Source organism: Amblyomma americanum, chromosome 1 (genome assembly GCF_052857255.1).
Source record: "Amblyomma americanum isolate KBUSLIRL-KWMA chromosome 1, ASM5285725v1, whole genome shotgun sequence".
NCBI classification, from domain to species: Eukaryota; Metazoa; Arthropoda; class Arachnida; order Ixodida; family Ixodidae; genus Amblyomma; species Amblyomma americanum.
Window position 1 is genome coordinate 305,558,584 of NC_135497.1, and position 18,571 is coordinate 305,577,154.

At 46.8% G+C, this 18,571-nt stretch overlaps 1 protein-coding gene across 1 annotated transcript in view; it reads right to left on the minus strand.

Moving 5' to 3' along the window:
• Nucleotides 1-2,965: 2,965 nt before the first annotated feature.
• Nucleotides 2,966-18,571, minus strand: part of LOC144098413 (nose resistant to fluoxetine protein 6-like) — a 52,918-nt gene continuing 37,312 nt past the window's right edge. Inside the window, exons 13-15 of the mRNA XM_077631025.1 lie at nt 16,705-16,894; nt 5,555-5,697; nt 2,966-3,796 (exon numbers count right to left, since the gene is read on the minus strand). Of these exons, the coding sequence (XP_077487151.1) occupies nt 3,503-3,796; nt 5,555-5,697; nt 16,705-16,894 (627 nt within the window). The 3' untranslated portion in view covers nt 2,966-3,502. The remainder of the gene's footprint in view (nt 3,797-5,554; nt 5,698-16,704; nt 16,895-18,571) is intronic.

The window sequence follows — 18,571 nt, forward strand, 5'->3', positions numbered from 1 at the left end:
CGCGATGTCAGTGAACTTTAAAGGGACACCGTGGGCAAATACATCCAGCTTGTCCTTAGTAAAAACCAATTCCACGGCTCTATCTGACTATGTTTACGTTTGTTCGGCAGCAAAAAGACCTTTCATTACCGAGCAGGCTGCTTTTGAAAATCGAACACTATTTTTTGCCGCCACTCAGTTCAAACTTATGACATTAAGGCCGAGAAGAATTTCATGATCAGTGTTAAGACCTAAACGGCTGTGTAGCCTAGCCTTAGAGATTGGTACGCAAGAACTGCCTTGATGTCAGCGGAGCTAGCTTACGAATGCGGCAGGGGGCGGAGGCACATGCATTTAATTTGAACTCTTCGATAGCTGATGAGAGTTTCGTTTTCAACGAAAGCTCTTGAAGTCCTGTCGCTTTTAAGAACATCGAATGGGCCAAATTAACCCTGGACCCTCTGTGGAGTTGGTCCAGTCTATGCACAAACCTTTTGGCGCGCCTGCTGTAAAAAAAAAAAGCTGTTCGAACTGCCTATCTGCGGCTGGGACATGTGCCAGTGAAAGAAAAAAAGGAAACTAAACACTGTTACTACGTTACCAACACAGTGAAAAAACACGAGCGCAAGACGAGCACACGGACACAGCGATGTGTCCATGCGCTCGTCTTGTCCTCGTATTTTTTGAGCTGCGCCGGTAATGTCCAACCGACTTGCCCAAGCTTAAACTTTGTAAACGCGGTAGTATAGAGGGGACAAACTAAAATAATTGAGTAGCTGCATGTGTGGGAGGCGGTCGAACCAGGGGCTTTCGCGTGGTACTGCGTAGGCCCCCGTCATCAGACTGCCCGGACAACATATAGAGCAATGCGGCTTCGCGATGTAGCTGGCCTTTTCCGTGCGCCTTCACGCGCGCATAGTGACGACCCGCATACGAAACGGGAATGTATGTGTGAGCGCAACCAAACATACACGTTCGCCTTTAAGAGGGGTCGTGATGCGCTTCTTAATCGTTTTTTTTTTTGTTTCTGGCTTCGACTGTGCGGTTAATATGCGTTATTCGTGAAAACCGTGAGGCATGTCAGCGCTGTAACAAGTTATACTAAGCCTATGAAGTTTCCGGTTCTCGACGAGACTGTTTCGTCCATATCACTTCAGCGCCAAGAGGCAGTCTGCTAGGACGTCTATCCCCAAAGGACGCGCTCGTCAAAGAAAAGAACCTGTGTTTGTTGTCCCCACGGCACTACATATGGTGTCTACATCACAGCTTTTTGAAACTATACCGTTTGCGTCTGTGGCATTAGAGACATGAGACTATAGAGTCATATGACCACCGGTAAAATGTTCATATTCAGGTTCACGTTAGGAGTTCCCGGGTTCGAACCCGACCGTGGCGGCTGTGTTTTTATGGAGGCAAAACGCTAAGGCGCCCGTGTCCTGTGCGATGTCAGTGCACGTTAAAGATCCCCAGGTGGTCGAAATTATTCCGGAGCCCTCCACTACGGCATCTAATTCTTCCTTTCTTCTTTCACTCCCTCTCTTATCCCTTCCCTTACGGCGCGGTTCAGCTGTCCAACGATATATGAGACAGATACTGCGCCATTTCCTTTCCCCCCAAAACCAATTATTATTATTCACGTTAGGTGGCCATTCAGTTGTGTTTTGCGAGGAGTTTCACCAGACAACTTCCCTCCACTGACCGCCTCTGTTGAAGCCAAGCGTCGTGCTGACCAGTGCTCCGCAACTCATGTTGCCGCGCCCTGCGGGTGTCCACCAATCACCCACACATGGCGCAGCGGGCCCGAACCGTCGCAGAGCCGTCTGATGCAGTCTTGCAGCAGCGTGTGAGTCAATGTTCCGGACGGCTCCCCGCTGCAGTTGCGGAGGAGGCTGATGCAAGCCGGCAGTGTTGAGTCGGCAACCCCGGCTGGGGCCGGGAGAATATTGGGATACCACTCGCGGGTCCTAAAGCGAGCCCGAAGACCGTGAGCGGGTGGAGAAAAAAGACGCAACAAGCGGTTATTCGTTGACAGTGACCGAGCGAACCTCGTCTCGAAAAGAAGTAGTGCTACCGGCCACCGTGCCGATCGATCCCTTGTACCATGCTGCTGTAAATAGCGTAAATAAAGCATGTTTCGTTTATCTCGCAGTTGCCTTTCTTCGGCTGGCTTGCACCTGCTGGAAGCCGCGCCGACTGCCAGAAACTTCCGCTGCAGCTGTGGTCAGAGGGGATCACGCAGGGGCTCAGCGGTAAGTTTGGTAACGACAAGCATTGGTTACGACATGCATAGTGCTCCTATTGCTGCTGCTGCCCCCAACCAATATAGCCAGCCGCGATCCCAAAGGTTCCAGCGACCCAGCGCACAGACGGAGCCTCCGAAATCGTGATGAAAACGCTGCGTTCTCAGAGGCTCGACGGCCGCCATTAAAATCACTTTCAAACGACCAGCTAGAAGCATCAGAAAATAAAAATGTCGTTCTGCGTTGGCCGAATGAAACAGTAATGGAAATAGTAGTAGGTTATCCATTGATATTATTTATTCCTGGACAAACTTCTTGTCATAGGAGGTCGTCATTTAAAGGTAAAATCTTCTGACGTGTGTGTGAGGTAGAGTTACTTCAAGTGGTGTGTCATCATCATCAGCCTTACTACACCCACTGCAGGGCAAAGGCCTCTCCCATGTCTCTCCAATTAGCCCTATCCTTTGCCAGCTGCATCCACCCTTTGCCTGCAAACTTCTTAATCTCATCCGCCCACCTAACCATCTGCCGCCCCCTGCCAAGCTTACTTTCTCTTGGAATCCACTCCGTTACCCTTAAGGACCAGCGGTTATCTTTCCTTCGCATTACATGCCCTGCCCAAGCCCATTTCTTTCTCTTGATTTCGACTAGGATGTCATTAACTTGTGTTTGATCCCTCACCCACTCTGCCCGCTTCCGGTCTCTTAACGTTACACCTATCATTTTTCTTTCCATGGCTCGCTGCGTTGTCCTTAACTTAAGCTGAACTCTTTTCGTTAGCCTCCACGTTTCTGCCCCGTAGGTGAGTACCGGCAAGATTATGCTGTTGTACACATTCCTCTTGAGAGAAATTGGTAAACTGCCACTCATGACCTGCGAGAATTTGCCATATGCGCTCCACCCCATTCTTATCCTTCTAGTTATCTCCCTCTCATGATCCGGATCAGCTGTCACTACCTGCCCTAAGTAGACGTATTCCGTCACAATTTCTAGGCTCTCGCTGCCAATTGTGAACTGTTGTTCCCTTGCTAGGCTGTTGGACATTACCTTGGTTTTCTGCATGTTAATTTTTAGACCCATCGATCTGCTCTGCCTGTCTAACTCATTGATTATGATTTGCAGTTCACCTCCTGAGTGACGTAGCAGTGACTCAGTGGTGTGTACTAAGCAAAAATACGTGGCATATGGTGTCTCTGGCGCTTGGTTTTACATGCGCGCATTTTCTTCTGACCTGCGGCCTCGGGCAGTGCTTTCCATCAGAAACTAACCCTTCAGATAGACATCTAAAGATGACAGCTTGCCAAGTTGCTGCTAGCGTAGTGAAAATCATTGAATATGCTCTTGCCCTTGCAGCTTGCTGTGCTAATTTCGGAATTTCCGAGTGTGGCGATGGCGCATATTAACTTTTCTTCCGGTCCGTTAGCGTTCAGCGCTTCATCGTTCCTGTCATTATTCGCCTTCCTGAGTCGTGGCTCAAAGATCAGCTTCCCTAGTCTATCCGTCGGCGCTTCGCAGAAGACGAACAGCAGGTAGCCAAGCATGTAGCTCCACACGAGCACGGTGAACGAGAAGGAGACCTGCGAAGAATAGCAGATAAGAATCAACAGGGAGGTCGCTTGTAGGAGTTGCTGATAACCGCAATCGGATCCCAGCACAAGCTACATGTACTAAAGCCACCCTAATTCAACCGGACGACAAGCTTAGTTGAGATTAGTGCATGTGCTGGTACGCATGTGGCTGTTTTCTTTCTTTTTATTGCTAGTGTCGTTTGTAACAGGCAACCTAGCTCTTCAAGCATCTGGAGGTACACGTGCACAAGGCTGTGAAAGGGAGTAATATACATGTGCGAACAGCCGTGGCATTTCATGAAAGTTCGACCCAAACGAATGACAAAGCATGCGATTGCCGCACCCAAAGTAGGGTGGAACTTGTAAGGGCGGAAATCTGTTGGAGGCACTTAAGCTGGAACCGCATGGCGCGTTTTTCGCGCGACGCGCGAGCACCCGCACGAAAAAAGAGAGCGGCGCTTTCGCGTCGCGGCGGCATGCTCTCTGCCAGCGAGATAAATTCGAAAACGGCGGGTAAACATGCCAAGTTCACACGCTTGTCGAGGCGAATGTACATAGAACAAGCAGGGCAGCCACATCACGTGTGCACAGATTCAGATTTGGTGCTTACCGTCTACGCTGAGGGCATCTGCTATATAGCTCGCCAAGCCTGGCCACGTTTCATGTTGTTTTTGTAGTTGCGGTCGCGTACGTCCCACAGGACGCGACGCTTCTCCACTTAAGTTATTAGGGCCTAGTTGAAGGTTGCTTTGTCCATTTCAGGTGAACATGATTCGCGAACGAAATCACGGTAACACGTGTTTTCTTTGACGCACGCGCAAGTTCAGCCGAGAAAAAAAAATTGCACCGAAGAGGTTCCGTCGAGATGCGCAGAGAGCAAGGCCATCTGGTGGCAAAACCACAAACCCAAAATGCCACGTGACGAAATGCCACGTGACTTACCTGAACTCTGATTGGCGGACGCGCCGCGTGAGGCGTTTTTTTCTACTCCGAGTAGGAGCACGCGGCGGCGCGATTTCATGACGGATCATACTGGGCACGCGTCAAAATAACGCGCGCGTCCCACAATCCGCGCGTCAATCGCGCCTGAAATCGCGCCATGCGGTTCCGCCTTTAGAATTCTGTTCTCATCGCGGTCCATAATAACGGGTCAATAATACACGTGTCCCAATTGGCTCCGTGCATCTTCACCTTGCCATTGTCCGGACAGAGAGTTTCCACGTTAGCGAGGCGTAAATGCATTTAAAATGTTTGTTCCCCAGAAAAACAGTCCATAATTGGAGTCGTCTATATTAAAAGGAGTTGTATTAGCGGGGCACGATCTGTATACGCTCGGGAGAGTACGACCAACTCTCATCGATTGCAACGATGATTCATGAGCTGGAGAGCTCATGAATCCCACCCACCTAGAGAGCTGAGCTACCCTAAAACGCTAATTTGATACCAACGAGGGGGATTATTGTTTAATTCCCAGGTGTCTCTTTTCATATTATAGCTATCCGTACTTACTATGGCTGTGCGTTTTCATGAGTTTTGTGGGCGGCGTTTCCTTGGGTCTTAACGTTCTTTCAAAATAAATCTGCTAAACTTGCTCGCGAACACGAAGGTTTTGCGGATTTCTCTATTTTTGCCACTTCCTGCCTCATGGTGCACCGAAGTAACGGGGACTAAATAGGTTTCACTCAGGTTAAATTCCCTGGCACCACTAACAAGGTGCAAGGAGATTGCGTATTTTGCGAGATTAAGTCACTTATTGTGAGCACTCACCACGACGAAGTGCGAAAAGAACATCCTTTCCCTGGAAATGTGCACTGTGAGCCCTATGAAGAATGCGTGGATGATGTACACGCCGTTGGCCAGTCTGCTCAGGGGAGCAAAAGCACCCCACGACAGAAACGTGCTCACGAAGCCTGTGTGCGAGAAAAGAACAGTAAAGAGAGAGATTAAAGTAGGATTTTTCTTAGCAGCATCATTTAACATGACATCATTTAACGCAGCGGTGCGGGAAGCATTTTTTTTTTCATCTAGGCTAAGAGAATGCAAATATTTTCTTAATACAGTGGAACTTCGCTTTAACGAAATGGTTTCTAACAAAATAATGAATATAACGAAAGACTACTCATCCCCCTTGTAAACTCTTAGAGGAGCCCATGTATATAATATCTCGCTTTTACGAAGTAAAATTTCCCTACAAAGGAATGTAAGGAACCTCAAGTCAGGCCCATTGGCCACATTCGCGCTGAGTATATTTATTAGTAACGGCAGTAGAAATTACCACTCACAATTTGCTCTGTCGAGCACCACACAAAGCACGCTAAAACTTTTCTCGCCTTAAACAGGGCCTGCAGAGAGCGTTTGCAGTTCGTGGTCCTCGGCGCGTGGTTTGCCGCGGGAGCTCACATCATCGAAGAAAATCGGTTGCGCGGTCTGCTATACGATGCTTCGCTTCCTATGTTGTTACATTTCCGCCGTTCTTCATCCTCCTCCCTGCACAGAGCCCGCTGCGAGTGTGTTCTGCTTTTCAGGCGATGTGTTCGGCTCAGGGTCGCAGCCGGGCCGCATGGTTAAAGGGCGCTGCACGATCACTTTTTTTTCCATGCGCACGCGTCGTTGCGACTGTGCGCAAGGGCTGTGCAAGGGCCGAACAATGGACCGCATGAACGCAACCGACTGTGCGCACAAGCTGGTTCAACTTCAACTTTTTTCCGCACGAGCGGATGGTCGCATCACACTATTGGCTGCTGTCCCGTGACGTGCCAGCGCAGTGGTGCCAGGCCGCGCCTCCTCAGCAAGATGGCCGCCCGCAAAGCGGAGTGAGAAACCAAGCCTAGTAGGTGGTCGCTGTGCCGAGAAACACATAATATTTGCCGCATGTCACATTACGAGTGTTGACAGCGACTTCGACCTTCAACGTGTGCAATAGCGGCAAGCGGCAGTTTCCCCCAAGTTGTTTTGTCGTAGTCTACACTGAGTTGACCGAGCGGCCTACAAACCTACGCTGTCTACGCCAGACGTAACAGTGCCGGTTTTCGCGATGTGTTTATTTGGAGTCGTTTGTTATAGTTTCAAGTGTTCTTTATTCGTGCGACGATCTTCACGAACAGCAGCGAGAAGCAGCTCCCCAGGGTGAATTTCCTGTGCATACAGCAAGCTTCACAGAGTTGTGATAAGTGTCAGCGTAGTGAAAGTGATTGCAGTCGGAACGAGTGCTTTTGCGTCCGTTAGTGATATCGCCTGCAAGTATAATTACGTTTGGAAACCTTACTACGCAAGCCTTGTTTTCCGAGTGCTGAAATGAACTTTGAACTGTACAGGCTACAGCATATCCTGGTTCGGGTGCACGCGTGTGCACTGAGTTTGAGAAATGCCGTGAGTGCGACGTGACGAAATGAACTTCGTGCTCTGCAGTGGGTCGCATTGGTGGCAGCGGTTGCAGTGATCGCCAGCACAAGTCGTGCTTCGTCGTAGCCATCACCGATATCGATCGTACTTCGTGTTTACTGTGTTAGACGAATGCCGTGAGTGCGACGAGACCATTCTGAAACTTGTGATTTGCGTATGCGAAACGACCTCGGCTGCACGGCTGTTGAGCTTTTTCTGCCGGGACTACAAAAGCGCTGCCAGCATTCTACGGCTTTGTGCTCCATAAAGTGCATATTCCGACTATGAGTGGCCGGATTACGATGGTATGCTGGCGGCACTGTGAAATCTGTGTGAAAACATCGGTGTGCATGGCTGATCTCACATCTGGAGCGTCTTTTTTTCTTATTCCCTGCCGGCTGCGCGGGCCCACATCTGCAATAAATATTTCCGTAACAAATTGAATGAATCCAGCTTCCCCTGCATGTGACCATGGTCAGAGCCAAAGCGGTAGTGTTTTGTTTGGGTTGTAACATATCACCAGTTCAGGAACACTTATGTACGAACAAAAACCATTGTCGCAAAACCTTCACCTGTGTTTCAAGTCTCTAATATGGGCCCACTTGTGCAGCTCTTGTTCATGAGCATTTCATTCTGTCTGATGCCAAAAAAGAAAAAAAAGACCACAGGAGACGCTTACGCGTCTGAAAGCTGTCAACCCATATACAATTGTGCCTTATTAATATGAACACTTTGGTTGCGGATCAAAATTTACATAGAGTTTTCCTTAAATCGAATCGTCATTAAAAATGGACAGCATTTTCAGTAAACTGCTGTGATTACAATTTATTTTTTGCTTGGAAGCGTGAAGTGAAGTTAGATCTTTAACAAATGCTTGCAATATTAAGTCCATTACCGTGGTTGCCCTGGCTATTGGTAAAATGCAGCGATCTCGAAGTGCTCCGTGAGCCATGACAATCAGGATAGAAACTGTACTCTTTGAATCAGCGCCTGATCCCATACTCATTGTTGCTTTCACTACACCGCTGTCGCCGAGGTGCTCAACAACTCAGCTTTATTCGTGTCGAACAGTTCTCAACTAGCGCTTCCTAGGTAAGCAGCACCAGCTTGTGTGAAACATTCTCGAAGCCTTTAGAAGCAAATGTCATCAATGCACATGCATCTGCTGTGTTCAGGTACCTGCCACTGCCTGCACTGAACATTATTTGCCTGCTGGATGAAGGCGATGGTGGGCGTATGAGAATGTATTTGTCAGAGATGTAGAATGCTTCCTAGATTTCCTTCGCCTTCTTTGTATTTGCTGCATTTCTAAATTTGTTTGCTTGAATGTAGATGCTTGTTTGACTTCCCACAATGCTCAGCTGTACGTTTCTGTGGACTCACATCTCCTCACACTTGTCCTATTGCCGTGACAAGGCCATATTTGTGTATATGCCAAAACCACGTTAACATGGTTTACTTTCATTTTTCAAAATGTGCTATGCGCTATTGCACTGTGGTTGGCCCTGTAATGCTGACGTTGAGCCGTTTCTGAAAGTCCTACAGTGCCTGTGTAGCCATCGACCTGTCGAGGTTGAGATCACATTTAATTTCAACCCGTTTCCTTACTGATTGGATTGTATTTGCAAATTCCTTGCTTTGCACCTTTGACAAGTTCTCCTTGTGCCCGACATGCTTTGGTTTTTTTCTTCTTACCGTGTGCTTTGTTTAAAAGAACATTAAATTAGTGTCGCAAGTAAACATCTGTTCGATTATAACAAAAAAGGTTATACAGGCAGCGAGCGGCTTAGTTAATTTGTGCAGTGAACAAAGTGCGCCAGGAAATGAGTCGCAAAGCCTTTCAGTGCCAATGACTTTGACACCAGAAAAAGAAGCGCTTTTTCAGTCAGAAAGTGCAAGCGGAGAGAGTCAGCGTGTCTGGCAGTTCAATATTTAACAAAAACTGCATGCTATGCTTCAAGTGGTATGAGGGAAATTTCACGGCGCAACAGCCATATGATTCATTCTGTATTTGTCGCCAAACAGCTATGTTATAGTAGCTGATTACCAAAGCCCTGACGTTCACAATTGCAGTCGATATTACACAACAAAAATATGCGGGTCTCAATTGGCTTTGTGCATTTAGACCCTGCCATTTGTCCAAACAGCAAGTTTTCATGTTAAGGCATGCATGCCTTGATAAAGTTTCATCCCCAGAAAAACTGTCCATAATTCAAGCCATCATATTACACGGTGGATATTAACGAGGCATGGCTGCATATACAGCAGAATGTGGTAAATTTTTTAGTTCTGATAATATCAAAAGCACCAAATCATTGCATCATTTCTATGACTAGCATGGGTTCCTAATCGTGAAAAACATTAAGTACTCTCACACTGCTAAATTGTTGTGCCCCATTAAATTGTTCCTTTCAAATCGGTACGCTTTTTGAAGAACATACCTGTGATAGCCAACTTTTCGTTCTTCGTGACATACACCTGCACTTTCGTCTCTTTGAGAAAGTGTGCGATAAAATCCTTTATAAAAAATGTCTTGCATCGTACAGTTCTGAGTGGGATTTAAGTGATCATAGCCAGTTAAGAGCAGTTGGCCCATGCTAATTCTTGGTCATCCTGCCTTTTTTTTGGAATCTCGGGCAACCTCAAAGATTTTGCACTTGGCTCTTCCCTTTTTCTTACATTTAATAAAAACCTTCCTTTCACTTGATGGGAATAACGCGCTACACACGGACAAAAACCGGCAACTGAAACGACGGGCACAGGACAAGCACCCCATTGTGCAAATCCCAAATGTTCACCTTACTTTGAACGAACTACAATTTTAGCTCGTGCAAGGGACAGGAAAGAAAATAAAAGAAGACTTTGAGATATGGGAGGCCGGTGAAGATGAGTGCGCAAGCACACCCTCGATGTTGTTATCAAGTTAGGAGTTTGAACTAATCAAGAAACCAAGCAGCGTGCGACAAAGCCGGTGGCAACGAACTGATTGTTTTGAGCATGTGCATGAAATGTATGTGCCCTCGTACCAAAATAAATTTTAGTTGTTAGGGCGCGCTTGTCCTGTGTCCGTCGTTTCAGATGTCGGTTTTTGTCCGAGTGTAGCGTGTTATTCCCATCAAATGTACAGCCAACTAGCCCACATTGCTGCCTCGCTTCTTTTCACTGTTTCATTTAACTAGTTTTCATTGATTGCTATATGGCCTGCCATCCCACTAACAATATCAACATTCAAGCACTCCAGAACAATCGTCTCTGTGCTCGGGAATGGCCTAATTGGCAATGTTAATAGGACTGCATTAATAGTTTTTACTGTCACCCATACCCGTCTCTATTACGAGCTTATATGTGTCAGTATTTCCTTGGTGCTTTTATCCTACCCTGCTTCAAGCGAAACAACACAGATATTTCCATAATGTGATGTGGTCAAAATGCTAGGTGCGTATGTTTACGCATGTGACTATTCTGTGCGTGTGTCATTTTATCCTTATCCTCATCTGAAATGGCCAGCCAGGTATGTTATGGGGCCAGCATTTAGTGTTTATAAAAGGGTGTCTCCTTCTCTACAATAAAGCTAAATTTCACACACAGTTCTGTCGTCACGAATGAGTCAGATTACAGCTGATGTGAGTTTTGTGTGTGAATGTGATTTTCTTACATTGACGTCAGTGAAACGCATGGAAAGGGACACACCTGTACTCATTATTAATTTATTTATAAAGTTTCTGTTTTCCTCACATTAATAACACGAGTTTTTATAGAAGACCCTGAAGGGGGTATCATTTTGGCACAATATTTTGAAAAAAAGGCCACAAAACAAGAAATTTGTTTGCCTAATACATGCAGACCTTCTGGGACTGTTTAAATTCTCATACACTCCCTGTATGAAGCCGAAATATAGGCATAGCCTAGGCAAAGATCTTCAAGCAGTTAGGTTAACAACTAAATCATTTTAACATAAGGTATGCCTAAAGGGAACTTTGGCAGTTTGAAAACCAAACTGGCAATGAAATAAGGTTTACTTTGCAGAAGATGTTGCTAATAACAACAACAGCTAGCACGTTCCAAAATTGTATACAAGTGGCGCAGACAATGCTCACTTTTATCTGCTGTTTTGGGAACCAGAATCATTGTTACAATTCTTCATTTTTTTCTGCTCAGAAAAATGTCATAAACATTACTGCAAAGCTATATCAGAGGATACATGAATGTATGCCCTATACACACTTATATGCTTATTTTTTATTTCATTGTATTTTGCAACAACACAGCTTTCACCTTGTAAATATATTTCTACAAATTCTGCTTGAGATAACCACTATGCATGGTCAGTGCATCCTGTTTCCATAAGTATTTGAAGTATTCTTTCCTGGCCTCAACCAGGAGCCGTCCAGATGTAAGCCAGTTTACTAACTCCCACATCATGTCATGTTTACACTGAAGGCAAAAGGCATGTATGGTCTTTTATTAAGTACTAAGCAACCACTTTGTTTTCATTAACATGGGCACTTTCAGAATTTTTCGGAGTTGTACAGACAACATGCCAGCTTGTTTCTGCATGTTTCACCATTGACTGGCTCTGAGCACAACTCTCCAGGCTTGTTTGCACTGCTGCATTCTAGCGTATGCAATCCTCATCTGTTATGAGCTCAGGAATGACTGTTAAAATAAAACTGGTTGCCCGCTATAATTGTGCAAAGAACAAAGCTTTCCAATGCACCGCAGTGATAGGCGGCTTGTCTCTTTTGTCACCACACTGCGGTATTTCAATTTTGACTTTTCTAACGGATTGAATATAATTACAGAGAGAAAGCAGTAGTGTTTCACGGTCACTCTTCTGTGAAATGTACAACTGCGGCAGTTACAACTAGTTTTACATATTCCAAATTTCTGGGAATGTCGATTTTCGCGTGTATTTGGGTTCGTATTCGACCGCAGTGGGCTAAAATGTGGAATATTTAATACATGCACAATTCAGACACACACTTCTGATATCGATGAATAGGTACCCAGCAAACAACGTACCTCCCCAGGTGCGCCCAGAAAGGATGGAATGTCCCAGTCCCAGTAAAACATTTATCGAACATTTCCAGGTCGTAGAGGCAGAGCACAGAAACACAAGCAAAAGGGAAGTGCGCCCACTAATGGCCTAAAAACGCTTTTTGAGGGTGTTAAGCAGAAACAAAAACAAATCATACCATTTTGGTCCCAGAAAGGTAATTGTGAGCACGTTTTTAGGACCAATGCTTTTCAACAAAAAATATAAAATGACTCCTCGCTCCCTTTTCTCTCTCTCGCACGCCAAAAACTACGGGGAGAGAAGGTTTTGCTCTTGCACTCGCCGTTTTGAGAGATCAAAGAGTTTTGTTCGAACAGCCGAAGGAAGCGCATTTCACCCCGCATCTCTCTCGTGGGCCGTCGGCTCCATGCTGCAGGCAGGCAGGCGACGGCGGTCTGCCTTTTCATCGCACTGCCGGGAGTGGCGGTCACCTACGCGCCAGTCTTCTATAGTGTTTCCCAATTCAGCACGGTGCGGCGGTCCCTGCAGGCATCTCCAACTACCAGCAGTCCTCGTTTCGCCGCTGTCTAGCAGAGGCGCAGTAATGGCCTCCCATCGCTCGTCCGGCTTCCTCGCTGCGCTCGCCTGGCTTCCTCGCTGGACGGAAGCCATCTTGCGCACACGTATTCGCGCAGCCCTTAGCCGCTCGCGCGCAAGCCCCAGCGCGCGGAAGCTTTGCTCTCATCACTGGGCTGTCGTGAACTTCGTAGCTACGGATTCATGGCAGTTTTCCTGCGCACCACGGCGTGCCCACATAATTCCTTTTGGAACTGATTCAGCAGCGCGGGGCGCATCGCAAGTCTTTTGCGCAGCTTCACGGCCCGACACCATAATGGCGCTCTTACAGGCGTCGTTCGCGACAGCGGATTTCAAGGCAATGGGCGACTCCTAGCGCGCACTCTGCATCCCTCAGCGCCTCCGACGACTGTGGCGCGTTGTTGGTGGCATCGTGACCGTCCATTGCGGTCATGGGCGGGAGAGATCTTCGGAAGCCCACCAGACTCGTGCTGCGAGTGCCCATGGATTAACCTGCACTACCTACATTGCCATCCTGTAGCAGCGGTATAGTTTGTGTTGTGTTCGCGTCGCTGACATTCAACCCACCCCCACCGGATTACTTGTGCCTTGATCCCCTTGATCTCGCCTCCTACGCCGTATTGTGCCGCACGCGCGGTCTGCTATACCATGGGTGCGGCGCACCAGGGCTTCTACCTCAAGGCGTCCCCCCTTTCCATCCGGCTCCAAGCAGTATTTTCTCCACGCTTAGTCACAAGAAAATAAAACGGGGGTGTAACGAGGATGTAAGGCGTATGTTTGATCGTTCGCTGTGCCGTGAGAAGGCGCAGGACAGAAGGCTGCGTTGAATTCATGTTATATTTGCAGCATTTTATTTCATCCCCGGGTTTCCGTTGGCAATGTCGTCAAGGTATGTTGGTTTATGCTCGTTTTTATTTTCGCCTCATAAAATTAATTTTTTTCCTGTTTTGATAACACGCTCAAGCTTACTCAGAGGCTCATGCGAGAGGCAAAGCCAGAGGCAACTTTCACCCTGCAGAATATCCGTGACCTGAAACCGCGTATATGTATCGTACGCCCATATCGTCTTTTTTTTTGGCACCCAGGTTGCTCTTTACATGCGTGTGATTTTGCGTGTGCCTATATGCTTTTGTACCCTTTAGAATGTTTGCTTAAGTTGCATCAACTTTCAGCCTGTATTATGTTTTTATTGCTTTTTTTTCTGATTTCTCAGAGCTAGAGAAAAATTTGGCCATTATTTTATGCTGGTGCCGTAGTGCTCCGTACATTGTGTGTTAAATGGTGCATACATATGCGTCCCCTGTTTGTTTTCATTTAAATGCAAAGAGCACATCTAATGAACTGAAATTTCATCTGTATTGCGCAGCTATTTCCTTTTATATGGGCGGGAACGGGCGACTTTTTGAATTCATATTTCCTTTGTGTGTAAAATTTTGGCACATTTCGTGTTCTTGTGGCGGGAGCAGCGCAGCACGAAACAAAGAATAGAGAGGCGGTAATCAACGCTGACTAAAAACCAGATTTGTAATCAACGTTCGATCGAATATACACATCTTGCTCGTGCAATAAGGAAAGAACAGAAGCATCACAAACGCATAAGATGTACACGTGATAAAAGATTAGGCCAACGCACGCAGATAATCAATTTCGCTGTCACGAAACGCTATAGAAAGTATGCTCACGCATATACGTCACTTTTTAGTCGATTTTTGAAGGCTTCTTCAATCTCCCTGGTCCGTTGATCAAAATATGACGTGATGGCCATTGTGTTCCTAAGCTGCAGGTCACATTTATGCTCTCTGCAATGTTTTGCTAATTCACTGCTGATGGCGCCCTTTAGGGATCTTTTGAAAACTAGACATTTTGACAGATTTGCCTGTCTGGTTGGGTTTGAAGACTTATAATAAACTGCACATCTCCAACCAAAAATTTTAACTTTAACTCGACATTTCGAAGCCGACTCGGCTCCTTCATCAGAGGTGACTAAGGGCAGTAGTTAGCATCTTCTAAGTATGGAGGGGAGGGGGGTCAAAGGAACGACAGCTGTGATGTGAAAGGCGCAGTGGAGGGAGAGGGTTGGGGATGCGCAGTTTATTATTAGGGATCTTTTGTGCTCTCGAAGCCGTTCATTCAAACAGCGCCCTGTTTGACTAATGTAGGTGCGTCCGCATGACAGAGGTATTTTACAAACCCTCTTTTCACACATTTCACCTTTTTTTCGGTTCTATTTCTTTCATTGGTTTTCTTTGCTCGCAGTTGACTTTGGCGCACGTGTCTTCTTAATTGGATCGGTGCTGACACGAGCACTTTTACACCAGCTCTTGCGCCTACCGTTTTGAGACTGAGGAAAATGTCATTAAAGTAAGGAATGACCGCGTACGGCTTCCTTTCTTCTAATGTGGTTGTGACATATTTTCTCTCTCTAAGTGCATGCAGAATTCCTTCTGCGACACTAGATAGTAGTCTCGTCGGGTAACCTGCTGCTTTCAGCCGACTGTTCTGGGCGTCAAAACTGCCTTGAACTTTATGATGACAGGATCTCGTCAATGCGGCTCTCATTGCTGCTTTTGCTAAGGACTAGAAGAACTAGGACTAGAAATTACAAGTAAACTCCCGGTAAACAACGTTATGCGATTTCTTGACTTGACGCTAGCCTTTCTAGAAGCTCACATATGCTGGCGGTACGGACCACGAAGCTAGAAGGAACTGCTCCCCTGCACATCTGCGCACTCCAAGATCATCAAGCGGGGGTAGAAAAAAACAGCAATGAGAGCTGCATTGTCGAGATCCTGTCATCATGAAGTTCAAGGCAGTTTTGACACCCAGAACCGTCGGCTGAAAGCAGCAGGTTGCCCGACGAGACTGAAATCCAGTGTTGCAGAAGGGATTATGCAAGCACTTAGAGGCAGAAATTATGTCACAACCACATCGAAATAAAGGAAGCCGTACGCGGTCATTCCTTGCATTAATGGCATTTCCCACAGGCTCAAAAGGGTAGGAGCAAGAGCTGGTGTAAAAGTGCTTATGTCAGCACCCAACAAGTTAAGAAGCCTGTGCGCCAAAGTCAACAGCGAGCAAAAGAAAAAATCAATGCAAGAAAAACACCGGAAAAAACATGTGAAATGTGTGAAAAACGGAGTTTATGTAATACCTCTGTCATGCGGACGCACCTACATTGGTGAAACAGGGCTCTGCTTGAATAAACGACTTCGAGAGCACAAATGATCCCTAAATGGCGCCATCAGCAGTGAATTAGCAAAACATTACACAGAGCATGAATGCGCTCCGCAGGTTATCAACACAATGATCATCCCGTCATATTTTGATCAACGAATCAGGGAGATTGAAGAAGCCTTCAACATCCGACCAAAGAGCGACGTATGTGTCTGCATACCTTCAACAGTGCTTCGTGACAGAGAAATTTATTATCTACGTGCGATGTCTTAATATTTCACCACGTGTACATCTTGTGCGTTTTTCATGCTTTTTCTTTTCCTTCTTATACGAGCGAGATGTATATATTCGACGAACGTGCATTAAAAATCTGGTTGTTATTCAGCGTCGTGTCCCGCCTCTCTCTTTTTTGTTTCGTGCTGCACTGTTCCCGTTACGAGATCATGCACCAACCAGCCCAAATCCGTGAGATGACGTCACAGTGTGCATGGCGTTATAGGAAGGCTACAGGGATGTACGCGTATAATAAAGAAGTGCAGAGGTGTCTCAGATTTCCCGAACGGTAAAACCGGGCAAAACTAGCCAAACCAGCTACAGTACAGCGACTCAGTTTTGCTTGTTTTAAGGGCTGCGGCCTATTTTAGGTCTTCTGTTCTCTCCAGAATTAGCGCTGAGGTCATCAGGTCTGCAGTAGTTGCCAACTAGCCGATACACGTCGTTTCTTTCTTTTTCTGTCTGGGACTCAATCATGAGCAGTACCAGCCCATACCTCCTCGTTCGGTGGCAGAAGCGAAGGTAAGCCAGGCCAGGAAAACGGACCAGAGGATGCGGTCAGAGAACGCCGTGCACAGATTGCCGAAAACTGTGGTCGGATCCTTGGTCCGGTACCACGGCCCCTTCATGCAGATGGAGCAGAGCCCGCCGGCAATGGCAATGCACCAAGCCGCCCTCTGCAGCACCTTGATGGAGATGGCTACGTGTCAGTAACTTGTTTGAAATTATGGTTGTTTTCCGCATTCGTGCAGATGTTTATCGTCCCGCAACATTGTAAATACAGTAAGCATGTGTTAGAATGACGGCCCTATATAACAGTCGGTCTTCCACTCGACGAAAAAAAGTGTGAGGCTGGCTGCAAACACTCTGACGTCATTATACGCACGCATGTGCTCGCACGCATCGTGCATCCGCAATGAAGAAAGCAAACAAAAAATGCTGCGCGCTTATTGAGATTCGTTCCTTGGACTATAATGACTGAAATACGCGTAGTCTTGCAAGGCGCCTGCGGCCGCAGCTCGCACATACTGCCACGCATGCACAACGCAGAAAATAAATTGATAGGCATGAAATGCTTTTAGTTCCTACTCTCGACAAACTCAGACCAGCATCGTCTGGAAACTTTGGTGAAGCTTGGGGCAAACATGAAGCCGATAATGAGGTCGAACTTACGCTCACACTTCCGAACTTTTCCATTCAAATGGCATCCAGCAGAAATAAGCCTCGACCCTAAACTAGATTCCAACGTCCGCCGGAGCAAAACATAGCGACATGGTTCCCTGATTCTTTGACCACGCGTGGCCCTCGGCGCAGACTCTTACGCTGTGTGTTCATCTGTTTGTCTCTTGTTGTACTGCTTTCATTTGCCGTCTTCGCCATCTTTCTTCCGTAAGCATTGTGCTTCGAAATGCTAAGGCCGAAGGCGCGCTGTTCAGCTCGAAATGAAGCTGCTTACTGCAGCGGCTCTTCAAGCATCGCAAGCAGGCACGGGGGCCACGCATGTTGTGCGCGCGTCGATGAGTAGAAGCGGATGAGGGCTGCGGCCCGTTCGGCAGTCAAGGACCTGGCCAATAAGCGAGCGCGCCTATCATGTATGAGGCGTTCTAGAATGCGTCACTAGTTTCCTGCAATACATATCATGCTTACACCTGCCTCGGCGACGAGATAGACTGCAAATGATTATGGCAAAACACAATCTCTCTCTCTTTCCTCTTTTTCCTCACGGCGCGGTTGAGGTGTCCCCCAAAAAGTGCGAGAGTTGCTGCGCCCTTGTATTTCCTCAAAATCAATTTTTGATTTTTATTTTTCATTTCCTTCCGTACATACGTGCGACGACAGTAGGCACGCCCCTCCACAGCATGGATCGTATAAGCTGTTCTGAGATCTTGGCCTCCTTTTATATTGGATTTCGCAAGTTGTCTGCAGCACTGTTCGAGTGCGAGCCCTAGGAACAAACCGGAACTGCGCCCGCAGACCGTCGTGGCCTGGCAAGCTGAGCTTGTCTGCTGCGCACAGGTATTTAGTAAAGGCACTTCCGCAATTCTGTCTTACTGAAATTACAGTCCCGTATCTCTGTTTACGTTAACTGTCACAAGTTGCGGCATTGTACTCTATGATTCCTAAAGGGGACCAGCTTTTTGTGAAATAGTTCTTTTTTTATTTCAGAAAGCGCAGAAAAAAAAAGAACGGCTCGGTCGCTAGAACATCGATGTTAAAAACTTGGACGACGCTCAACCTACCCTTAAGAGTAGAATGCGGTAGCGTTAAAGAGCCCTCCCACGCAAGTACTCCTGTTTCATAGAATCATAGATCGCATGCAGTTCTCATACCACCACTAGCGCAGTGGTGCAGCGGTTAAGCGA